This window comes from Micropterus dolomieu, linkage group LG22 (genome assembly GCF_021292245.1).
Source record: "Micropterus dolomieu isolate WLL.071019.BEF.003 ecotype Adirondacks linkage group LG22, ASM2129224v1, whole genome shotgun sequence".
Lineage (NCBI taxonomy): Eukaryota > Metazoa > Chordata > Actinopteri > Centrarchiformes > Centrarchidae > Micropterus > Micropterus dolomieu.
In genome coordinates this window covers 23,273,023-23,285,579 of record NC_060171.1, presented here as the reverse complement: position 1 = coordinate 23,285,579, position 12,557 = coordinate 23,273,023, and the positions used below count along the sequence as shown (strand labels likewise).

General features: G+C 43.1%; 1 protein-coding gene across 2 annotated transcripts in view; it reads right to left on the bottom strand.

The window, feature by feature from the left end:
• Positions 1-11,443, bottom strand: part of brsk2a (BR serine/threonine kinase 2a) — a 165,208-nt gene extending 153,765 nt beyond the window's left edge. For both annotated transcript variants that reach the window (XM_046036661.1, XM_046036662.1), the window contains exon 1: positions 11,339-11,443. In XM_046036661.1, coding sequence (XP_045892617.1) covers positions 11,339-11,432 — 94 coding nt within the window. In that variant the 5' untranslated portion in view covers positions 11,433-11,443. The remainder of the gene's footprint in view (positions 1-11,338) is intronic.
• Between the last annotated feature and the right edge of the window lie 1,114 nt (positions 11,444-12,557).

Sequence of the window (12,557 nt, the reverse complement as noted above, 5' to 3'; positions counted from 1 at the left end):
TGCAAGTCTAATCAGCTCAAGTCGTACAGACACAATCACAAACTTAAGGGCATTAGAAACGTGAGCCAGCAACACCAAATGTTCCCCATTTCCAGGTCAGAACACGAGGCATCTCCTCAGTCCAACTAAACTTTTGGAAGAAGGTCTTTATTTTTCATCCCTCTAAATTTCCCATTAGCAGGAGGAATGGCAACGTGAGCTGCACATATCTATTCAATTTATTTCCATTTACCTTATTTCAGACCAAGGAAAAATGAACTTCCCAACATGAAAACAACAACAACCATCATGTAAAAAGACACATAATACATGCTTTTTACTTATATCAATGTCCAATTACTATTACCATCTTCCCCTGTGGTTTGCTTACATAAAGTGTGATGATGCATTCTGCTCAAATCAGTCTTTACAAAGCAATCACCATCTCTGGCCCATAAAGCCGACACAGGACATACTTCTTCCATTAGACATACTATGCTATTTAAATTAGACCATTTACACAAATACTCACAAATGGTTATGTGTGTTATTTGCTGCAAATGCTTTTCTTTTGAGGGGGAGGGGGCAATCTGTTTGCAATTCATGCACGATACAAGGCTCATAGTAACTGTGGTATTAAAAAAATAAGCGCTGCAGATAAACCCATAGCCACTATAGTATATGTGTATGAATGTCCACTGTATTGTATAAGGTGTATTTTTTTCACATTCATACTTGCTTGTGAATCTGTGTGAATGTGGGTGCGTGAAACTGAATGAATGTACGTACATGCTGTGTGTGCCATGCCCTTGCGTCTTTACAGCTTGTCAAGTATATACCTTAAGGGAGTACATGTTAAGATTTAATTGGATTCCTTCCGCTATTGTGCAGTCCCACAACATTATGGCTTGTCCAGCCCTGAACCGCTGCCAGTGAGATCACATCATGTATGAAATAAGCCCTACCTGAGCAGAATGGCAGTACCAGGCCTGCAGGCAGCAGGGGCATACCCTAGGCACGAGCGCGGGAGCAGGAAGAAGAGGGTTCATGGATACAGAAACAGAAATAGAAAAAAGGGAGTACATTTTGCTGTATTAAGCTAACCATAATAATCAAATTCTGAGATTAGATGCATACAATGGGAAGTAGTTCTGCTATTATATCTGCTTTGTTACAGATGGAATAGCAGCCATTATGCCATATGTTCCTTTCAGTCTTCCTTGTGCTATCAAAACAGTCTATGCACAGTGTACTATTGACATTTGTTGTAATAAATTCAAATAAATTCTTCATTTAAAAGGCAGGAAGTCAGTTTCATCAACTATTGAATGAGTGAGGTGGGGTGTCATCCTCAACTCACAAACTAAAACAATGCCATTACTATTTGTTTGAGTGATGTGGTCTGTATGTTGTGATCTAAATGTTTCCCGGCACCATGACCATATCTTCTTGAGAGAAGCATTCAGATGAAATTTCCCTCCCAAAAAACATGAAAAGATGCAGTGAATAAACTCAGGACTACTTTTTAAAATAAACCCAGAGGAAGTTGCTACTGTATGTCCAACAAAGCAAACAGGTGGAGAGTGCATTACACAAAGAGAAAGCTAACGGTCATAATGATCATAATAATACATTCACATGACTCACGCAGTGAAACACGCACAGGGCTGCATATGTCGTCAGTTTTTCTCAAACCCACACAGGCTTGTGTATGCAGAGACATTGACACAGACAAATGGACATGGACACTGTTGGCTCACATTCAAGATCTCATTATACAAACTATAATACATCAAAACAATACTGAGGACAACAGCTGACCAACCAAAATAACAACTTACTCTTGCACATGAAAATGTGTCTCCGTGTTGCTATGGCTACTGACTCTTCATGTCAAAGCGCTGAGACTATAAAATGTGCAAGTCACTACATCAGCTACATCAATTAGGTTTTGTATAGACTGACTTTGCAAAGTGCCTGCACTGACATGTAAACTCTTGTGAGGTTAAACAGAGGACGGGATTAAAGAGTAAAGGAGCAAAATGCCTAAATTTCCTAAAGGTGTGTGTGTGTGTGTGTGTGTGTGTGTGTGTGTGTGTGTGTGTGTGTGTGTGTGTGTGTGTGTGTGAGTGTGTGAGTGAGTGTGTCCTCAGGCTCCATGCTATGAGCAGTTGTTCCTGCTGTGGCTGCGTTTCCTCCAGTGATGACGTCAAAGCTCTGCTGCAGTCACCGGGAGAGCTGGGATTCCTGTAGAAACTAAAAGCATCCACTGAACAGCACATTCCTGTGTCTGTGTTTGTATGCGTGTGTGTGCGCGCGCATCTGTGTTCTGGATTTGAATGATTATACAGGCACTGACCCTGAGTGGCTTTATTGCTGTGACACTTTTTCTCACTCAGAGGCTGTCTCCTGTTGTGAGCCCCTCTCTGTCTGTCTCATGTTCATCCGCGTCCCATGAGCTACAGCTCTCAGACGCTGTTATGTATCGGCACAGATCCCATAAAACAGGAGCACGTGGTGCACACTAAAACACAAGTACACACACAAACACACAGCAGCGCAAAACACAGCAGCCACCTCAGAAATAAGCAGCTTTTAGTGATGAATAAAAAGAAGTCAACCATCTGGGATAAAGAGATGAAACCTTCCCCTACTTCATCACTCTTTTCCTTAATCACTCCATCAACTGTTCCATTAGTCAGTATTGAGTGCAAAAAAAGAGAGCGAGACATAAGAAATGACGCCAAGACTGGAAAACACAAGTTATGAAGAAAGAAGGAACACAAGATGGAAAAAAGCAGAGTACTCCAGCTGGATTGAAAAAGGCCATAACCTCACTGCAGTATAGAATTGGATTTACTGACTCAGATTTTTTGCCTATTGAAAGGAAGACCAAACATATCATTAGTTTCAGACTGTAGAGCCTGTTTTTATAAACCATGACAGAAGAACTGGTGTAAGATTATTGGTCAGGTCACATGAAAGCATATAGAACATGCAGTAAAGTGGAAATAGTTTGGTGATGCATCATAGATTATGAATCCGGCAGCTGATCTTTAGGTGTTTATAGGGTTACTCTGAGTATCCTGCAGCCTCCTATTAAAAGGGGTTACATCACAACACAGGGAGAAAGCTAAAAGCTTGTTGGTGAACCGACAATAGAAATAGGGCAAAATCCAAATGGGAGACCGTGCTGGCCGTATTAAAAGATTTATGCAGCAATAATTTCACAAACCAGTACAGCACTACAAGGCCAGAGATCTGGGGGAAAGTAGTACAGGCTGAACCTACAATTCAGGCCAGATGGGGGAAAAACACAAAGACTCAAACCAGACTCACTCTCTCATGTATGACATCTTCCTGTGATCGCATTTCATCCTAATACATAGTCGTGACAGAGGACTTGACCTGGCAGCAGACTCAAAGCACTGACCCATTCTCTGATGAAGTGGCAATACAGGAAAAGCAAACAGAAGAAACAGTTTGTGTTGGCTGGACCACTGATGCAGTGACACCTGTGATCCAGGTGGTTTTTCTGTAAACTGGCTACACCACTCCAACTCGTCAGAATGGCCAACTGAGCCCACCCTCCTTCCTCTAACCATGAATAACAGACTCCTTGATGTTCCCAGCTGAGATAAAAGAAGTCGAACTGGCTAACATAGTGCTAATTCTCTTTAGTCTGGCCAAGTATCAGAAGTCGGTGCCACAGAGACAAGCAGCCAGCGCAGGTTGTTGGTTTGTGACCAGTCATGCTCATCTAACCTAATCTCATTGAGGGCTGTCTGCTTCACTTCACATGCCAAGCCACATCTCAGGTGTTTCAGGCATGGGCGACATTGTGCCTCATAGCCCAAAGTGCTGACAACAGAGCAAGTGGCAGTGAAAACTCTGAATGCATCACAATTACCCTGCCCCTTCCATCTGGGATGCGCTGTACACAGTAAATGAGCACACATTTTCATTCATGTACTTTTTCTTGGAAAACAGTCCAAGGGGAGTTGACAGGAGCAGGTATGCTGAAGCAAAGGCACTGTTTTGTGAAATTTAAAAGTCACTTATTCACTGTATTCACACTGGAAATGCAATAATACTTCAGTAAGCAAAACTGAGACACTGATATTTTCTTAATGGCAAGACATCCCAAGTGAAATGGCTAATTTGGTTAAATATGTAAATTTAAGCAACTTCTATACTTTAATACTAAACATTAAAAATGAAAATAAAGTACACTTGATTTTATCTCGTCTATGTGAATGAGTATTCAATTTAAAAACAGTTGAAACAGGAACATTCTCAAAATGCTATCCTACCAAGAAAAAAAATATATTTTAAAATTTTATAATTATATTTTATAATAAAAAAAAATAGTCATATCTTACAGGTAATATTAGCCACTGTCACAGTTTAAGTACTAAAATGAATTTTTTGGACAAAATGAAAAAGAAATAAATCTTTATTTACCATATTGTAACTTTTTTATTTAAATGTATATATTTTAAGGCAGGTCTATGACAACCCCTGCTGTGTGAATTCTATAAGTGTGTGCTGCGGCATTTAGAAAACTGTACCAAAGTCAAGGTCACTGGCCCACCCATCTATTTGTTAATGGATAAGGTACAGCAGGGCAGACAGCAATGGGGGGATGAGCACAGAGCTTCCCCCCTGATCTGAGGACAGCCTGCCAAGGCTAGCTGAGCTGACAGCAACTAAAGCCGAGGCTCCCCACATGTGCTAATCTCCCAGATTTAAATGGGAACACAGCACACAGCGCAGAGCACAGAGCAGAGCAAGCCTGTCTGATCCATGACCGTATGTCTGAGCACACGCACAAGCACACGGCCTGCACAAGCATGCACATGACATACACATGCAGCGCACATGTGAAAATACATTCAGTCATACATTCAATCACATACTCATTGCCACAGTCACATTTAAATAATTCAGATAAAGACAAACTTGCATGTATAGGGTGATGTTAACTTTAGATTGCAGCCACTTAAAGAGCAAGAGAGGGAGAGAGAGAGAGAGCATTCCCTTTCTTTCTTCAAGAGGGCAGACTGGGAACCAACAAGAATAAGGGAAACCATGACAACCAGACAACCAACATTGGCAACCAACTCAGTGTTCTCACAGTCAGAGCCAGACAGGCGGCTCAGCAAGGGTTAATCTGAGCTGGGTGAGAGAGGAGAGAGAGAAACAGGCTGATTAAGCCTACTGCTGTGTGCATAGACATGTAATATACTGTATGTCTTAAATGCCCCATGTTGGCAAAGGCCAAAAGATGTGGCAGCTGACTTCATGACCAGCTGAAAGCTTGGCAGCATCAAGACTGGGGCTGGTACAGCAGAGCAAATCAACACACATATTTTATTGAAGTAACAGTGTATAAATGTAACAACTTGGAGCACCGGTGAAAAGAGCAATGGTGTGTTTCTGCTTGAAATCTCTCTGCTTTGCTGGAAAACTAGCACAATGAATTTCTAAATAGCACGAGGCGATGACACATTACACGAAACACAGCAGCCGAGCCGGGCAATAAAGAAATTGGCAGAGTGAGAGAAAAACATTGTGCTTGTATGAGCACAGATGTGTGTGTAGAGTGTCTTGGTATAAATGAGGGAAAATGGACCCCGGAACCATGTCCACCTAACCTGATTCTTCACACTATATATGTAACATGGCAGAGAAACACTGGCAGTGGATGGTGGGACTGAAACCCAAATAGGATGCAATGGAGCCTTTCCAAGAAATACACACAAATACACACACTCATTCATGATTTCCCACAGAGACAGTTCCAGCAATCCTTCACTTATTCACTGACCTCAGAATCTAAAGATTGAGCCCTTTTCTTCTCTGGGGGTCAGCAATAGAGAGATGAAAATCAGGGAGGAGGGGAGAATAATGAAGAGAATGATCAATACTTTGCCTTAATTAATAACCTCCACTGCATTCAGAACGTTCAAGACAGCTTCGTGCTGTCTCAGTTCAAGGTTTTGGTTTTTTTTTTCCTTCTACTCCTCCTCCTCGCGTTCGTCCTTCTCTCTCCTCCCCCCCAGTTCTCCACCTCTTTCCTCATCATTAATCTCTGAAAATCGTTGGCTACATACATTCCTCCCAATCGATACAATTCCACAGAGGTCTTGTCTGATTTACCACATGGCTGAATCCCTGTATGAATCTTGACTGGCCAGGGGAAGCGGGACAGGGAGGGAGAGAGATGGAGTGAGTCGGATGAGAGGAGAGGAGCACTAAATGACAGAGACCATCATCATTATATAACCGCAGTCAAAGTCACAGACAGTGAAAAGACAGCAGGCTATGTCCCGGTTCCATTTACTTAAGAGTTTCTGTGTGTGTGCATGTATTGTCCAGAAATGAAACTCTGATGCAACAGTGCTCCTACACACATGTATACACAATTGACGGTATATTTCAGAAGTGCTACAGTATGTATCAGCTGAGGCACAGACATACTTCCACCATTTAGGATACATTTCAGGGCTCAGGGAGCCAACAGCTGAGACCATGTAGGCTTGGTTCTACAGCTCTGATCCAGCTTGCTAACACAGGGCGCTACCCAGCTGGGAGCAACACACCACAGCCATTGGGTCAGGGCTTCTCTCTTGAATCTCTGAACAGGCCCACTGAAACATGGGTCTATCATCGCAGCCTTTCATTTATTCCCCTTGCTCACCAATTTTAGGTCAAAGCTGCCAACTTTTTCTGGGTAATCTTGCAAACACAGGGGAGATAGACACCTGTGTTTGAGCTCAACATGGGCATCAAGATTATTTTAAAAGCAAGGGGCTACAGGTCAGACAGAGTTCGAGCACCTGCACTGGTCACAAGCAACACACACACACACACACACGAGCACACAGATGCATCTAGTTTCTGTGGATTTGCCAAGTGGTTTTCCATTGACATCAATGACTGAGCATTCCCTCCTCACTTGTCATCATCAGGAATATCATGTGCTGTGTAACAGTATGGATTTCTTCCACCAGACAGGAAATCTTTGGGAGTGCCCATTGATCTGAATCCACCACCCCCGGTTTACCAGCTATCAATCAACGTCAAATAGCAGTTTTCGTGACCATGCAATGCACCAGACTCCCAGAACAGTCTCGTTAATGAGTGCATGTGTAAATATATGAAAAGAAAGACAAATGAGAGTTTGTCTTTCACTCTTTCGTACACAGTCACACAAATGCAGCCAAACGCTGAAACAGTGAACCCCACAGTAAGAGCTACAAACTGGTTAACTCTTTGCTGACATGGACAACAAAAACAGCTTAAATGCCTTGTAAGCCAGGTGAACCCAGAACAAAAACTCTCCAGCAGAAAGACAGAAACATAGTGAGCTACACAGTGAAAGACAGAGCGAGACACAACATCACAGGCAGTTTTTTGTCAGATGAACAGTCAATATGAAAGACCCTGAAGCACAGATGATTTCACTCTCTAAACGTCAATCAATGAATCAAGGAGCCTACACATCAACCTCCAACTCTTAGCCTGTCAATATCCAAGTCTTGCAAAAAAACAGGGACTTACACTAGATTAACAGGAGGTATTTTCAAGACAATGGGCCTCTATTCCACTAATCAACAGCCTTCAGGAACGTAAAGTAAAGGCAAAGCACGGCAGTGTTTTCTGATGCATTAGTGGAACACAGCAGTGTTTCAGCCCATCTTAAGTCATTGCACTGGCAAAAACACAAATCCACAATCTCCAGCTTTGTCAAACAAAGCTCTGAAATACAAGAAGGCTGTTCCTCCAAACCTGTTACTCCAAACCCATTGAAACATTCAAAGGGAGTTCTAAATTTGAATAATGCATTGCATTGTGACATTGATTAGAGGCTCATGAGGCTAATACAGAACATCATCCAACATGAGAGACTAAACATGGGGCTAATTCAGTGTTCAGTGTGAAAAAAATAAGTTGATTGGCAATTGTGCAGAGATACAGTGTAAGAGTTATGAGGAAAACTGTTGACACAGTTCACATCCAGATACCTACTCAGTACAGGACCTATACCATTTCACAGACACAGTGCCCTGGCCAGGTTCCGCCATTCAAGCACAACAACTCTGTCTTTGGCTTGAAAATGGTCTCCATGCTTCTGTGGGTTTAGCCTCAATCAGTAGCCAGCCATGCAGGCACTCCATATCTATACACTCAAATCAGGCCCAATGACCACCTGACAAAGACGGAATCGTGCACATGATCTGCAGAAACCGGAGAAAGCAATAAAACTGTAGGAAAAGATGTGAAGAGAGATATGGGTCATATCAGAGACTGACAGACAGGCCTGGTGTACATTGAACAAATACTTTCTCAATCTGTTCTGAGTAGAAAAAACTGTAAAGACGTGCATCCTACTGTTTGCACTGTGCATGTAACACTGTAGCAGAACTGTCCTATGCATTTCAACATCCACAGTAAGTTGCTTAGCTTGAGTGTGCCAGCCAATGCTACCTTTGGGCCACGTGAGTGCGTGAGTGAGAGCCGAGGAGACTTTGGCTGTGTAGGGGATTAGATCAGGAAGCCAGAACCAATGTGGTGGCCGTGTGTGTGTGTGTGTGTGTGTGTGTGTGTGTGTGTGTGTGTGTGTGTGTGTGTGTGTCTCAGGACAAGGACTAATCACTTAATGAACACGGAACAGCACCACTCCTCTGAGCAGGACAGCCAGATCAACCAGAGGCCTTCCACTTTCTCCCCTCTAATAATACCAGCCAACCGCAGCCTGGGAAAGCTCACGGGGGATATAGCCCACTGGACGGTCCCAGCTGCCACTCATGATCGAGCCCAGCCCATTGGGTGCTCACAGTTGCTAGGCCAACCCTTTCTGTGGGGCCTGGGAAAGAAATCTGAAGGATTAACGAATGGTTAATGGGCGAATAGAATATTATGCACTGTCATTAATCTAAAATAGGTTTGGCATGGACTAGCTACACAGACGCCAGTAACCAAATTATTTTTCTAACACTGAACACACACACACGCACACACACACAATGCTGAGCTGAGCAGCTATGGCTGCACATTTGAAACATGAAAATGTAATTGGAAAAACCCAAGCCAAAAGCATTCAAGACGAATATACAGTACATCATTTAATTAGAATTTTCTGTCTAAGTGAAATATCGTTAAAATTCTCCCAATTGAAAGTCAAATTGGTTTGACATGCGAGCCGAGTCATGGTCCACACTGACCTGTGACTTACTACGCTTCCATGGGTCTGACATCGGAGGCTGGCAAGAAAACGCATCTAAATCTGCCTCAAAACTCACATAAACACATCCTCAGCCGTGGATGATCTCAGAGAAACCGTATTATTAAATGTCTTTACTCAGCAGACCGCAGTGCCACCTCTATACCACCAAAAACAGCCATTAGACACTGAAAGTAAGACGAGTCTGGCTGTGAGAGATCCTCCTGTGAACACAAATGATTAAATATGAGTAGCAGGAAAACAGGAGACTAGTCAAGGTGTTTTAATGCTGCATTTGTTATTAATCTGTAATGAACAAACCAACTGGAACATAGCCTACAACATTAATTTCCATCGCTGTCATCACATTGCAGATATAGAGAGAATGCAAGAGCTACACTGACTATGGATGCAGCAATTTCAAATGAATGAGGGACTTGTGTATGTATTTAAAATGCCCTGTAATGTCCTACAGTCAAAGAGGGGGGCAGAGTCTGTAGGGCAGGAGCGATAAAAATTAAAAGGCTGCATGTGGTGAGGCACAAGTGCACAGAAAGTTGTGATGCATTCATGGTGAAACAATTCCAAACCCTTTTCTAGCATGTAGGGCAACCTAAATGGCACTTAATGGGCATTTTCTACATTTTAAGGCCACTCATTAGTGAACTGCATCACGTTTTTGCCACTGGATGGGCTGCCTACAGGGCAATTTACCACGTTTCCTTGCACATTTCATACCATACAGACACTTTTGGAGCATTTTTTCAAACATGGGGGCACCAGAGTCTACCAGTGCCAACACCATGGGAAGGCAAAGAGACAAACTCCATTAATGAACACCGGGGACTCGCCAGGTGAATGAAGTGACCAGGAGAATATTTCAAGAAAGCATACTGTCTGACAGAACACAAAAACACACACACACACACACACACACACACGGCTGCTCAGCATGACCAGCTGGACTGGGTAGGGGAAGTAACGCCTATTGTAGCCGTTTTAGACAACAGATGGGAGGAAAATCTCTCAGCAGAGAGGAGAGGAGTGGAGAGGAGAGGAAAAGTCTTTGACTCTCTCCCTCTCTCTGTCCCTCTTTTAGGGGTGGTGAGCTTACAGAGCATGCTGCATCACTCTTGCCATCTTTGCCTACACAGGGCTGCGCCAGCCTCTCCTTTCGCATGGCTCCACTGGCTGCATGTAGTTGACCGCATTTTCACTGTACAGTCACCAATGCTGACAACAGGGCTGAACTACCATACAGTACTCATACACAGTACTCATACACAAGCAAGCCTTACCTACAATAACAGTCAAGCATCACCTAAAATAGCATGAAATATTAAAGAATGAAGTCCTCTTTTGCTATTAACTGTAGCCAACATGTGCTACTATATGCAACTTCAACAAACTGCAGTGTCATTGCTGTCTATGCTGAGCTAAAACATGTGCTCATTATTCAAAAAGCCCAGTTACATCCTCTGGGGTGTATGAATACAGATCAGTGTAGCTCTTATTTCCCAGTTCTGTGAGCAGCTCATGGTGTAATCTGTCAAGGTGGGACCCTCTACTCCACATCGGAGGAAACCCACGTATCACAGTCAGAGCCTATAGGAGAAACGCCAGCCTCCTTGCCTGCCTCCTTGCCTGCCTGCCTGCCTGCGGACTAAGAATAGATCAATGTATCAGGCAAATCGGGATTAACGCGGTGTGCTCCAATCACAGGACACACACACACACACGCACGCAAAAAGTTCATTTTCATAAGCCATCACCCTGTCATCGTTTTTGGTGTTGGAAGGTTTCCACGTTGCTCTGCTCCTGGATACACACACACACACACACACACACACACACACAGTCCAACGCCAACGCACAACCAACAAACCAATATAAAGCAACATCATCTAAATCCCTACTCGTCCCACTGTGTGAACAACGATTATGTCAGCTCATCGGAGAAACAACAACCTCCGAAATTCCCCACGAGGCTCGGCAGGTGTTTGTAACTAAGCGCTTAGTTATTTATCACCTGCAGACACCCAGCCGGCCAAATTTCAACTCGCTGCGGAGCGCTCCGAAAATAAATTGTGCAATTAAAGGGGATGCAGTGAGCAAGCTGTCCCAACTAACCTGTCTGTCCTTTCCCGAGCGTCTTCTCCAAACGGTAAGGTCCCACATAATTGGCATGTTGGGCACCACTGTTGTCTTTACCGGACGATGACATGTCGAATCTGTGTGAAAATTAGACACTTTACAATAAAGCGTAGACAATTAAGCACTCCTCGCTGGAGGTCCAAGGCGCTGTTCAGCTCCAGCTCCACAGCCTCTTCTCTTCCTCTCGCTCTTTCTCTGTCGCTTTCTGGCTCTTTTTCCTTACCTCACTCGCTTTTTGAGGAGGTGAGGTTGTCTCTTTCTCTCCTCTTTTCTCCTATCGCTGCAGACGAGCCGCAAGTGCCTTGAATATCATTGTCGGTGGACGCTGCGCTGCCGCTGTGCGTCTGTGGGAGGTGCTGCGGAGCCGTCGGAGATGATTGACAGCAGATACAGCCAACCAGAGAGCCGAAAACCCTATGCGCTGCCGCCCAATTTCTTGTTGCTGGAGCATTTTTGCTTTTTCCAGAAAAGTTGCAGGTTGCGGTCAAGAGAGTTTAAACCCACATAAACTCATTTAACTTGTAATGTAATTATTTTAGAGCAAAATGGAGGACACAGGAACACAACCTAGAACATGACGACTGGCTCTTCTCGAGGGTGAAAGATCAATTAAGGACTTTTTGAAAACACAAAGGATTTTTGTTATTTCTGTTGTCAACCAGCTGTTAAACGTTTTGTAAGACAGGCTATAAAAAGTATCCATCTCTAAATTATGGCTAATGTGTGAACAAAGTTACCTTGTTAAAAATTATTAAAATGGGATCTACTCCTTCTCCCTCATTAGAAAATCCAGAAACCATGATGATCATATATAACAAAACATATTTTTGAGGTTTTTGTGTTTTACCTTTTTCTTTTGTGTTCTGCAAGCCAAATCTCCAATGTCACCCCATCTACTGCCCTTAAGTGTACCTGATTGCCTGCAAATTCCCATAAAGTCCAAAGCAATCACCTCCTGTGCTGGAATAACACTTAATTTATAGTAATTTGTGGTCATTTAAACACAACTTTATGTATGAATATACATAATGTGAGCACTTTAGGGGATTTAAAATAATAAAGCCCATTTAGCTAGATTTTGACACGGGGTCCCTGTACTTTATTTGTGCAAATTCTCTAATAAATTTGAAATTAATCAATTTACCAAAAGCAATTGACATGCAGTGAACCTGGTGCTTTTGGAGCCCCTGGGGGT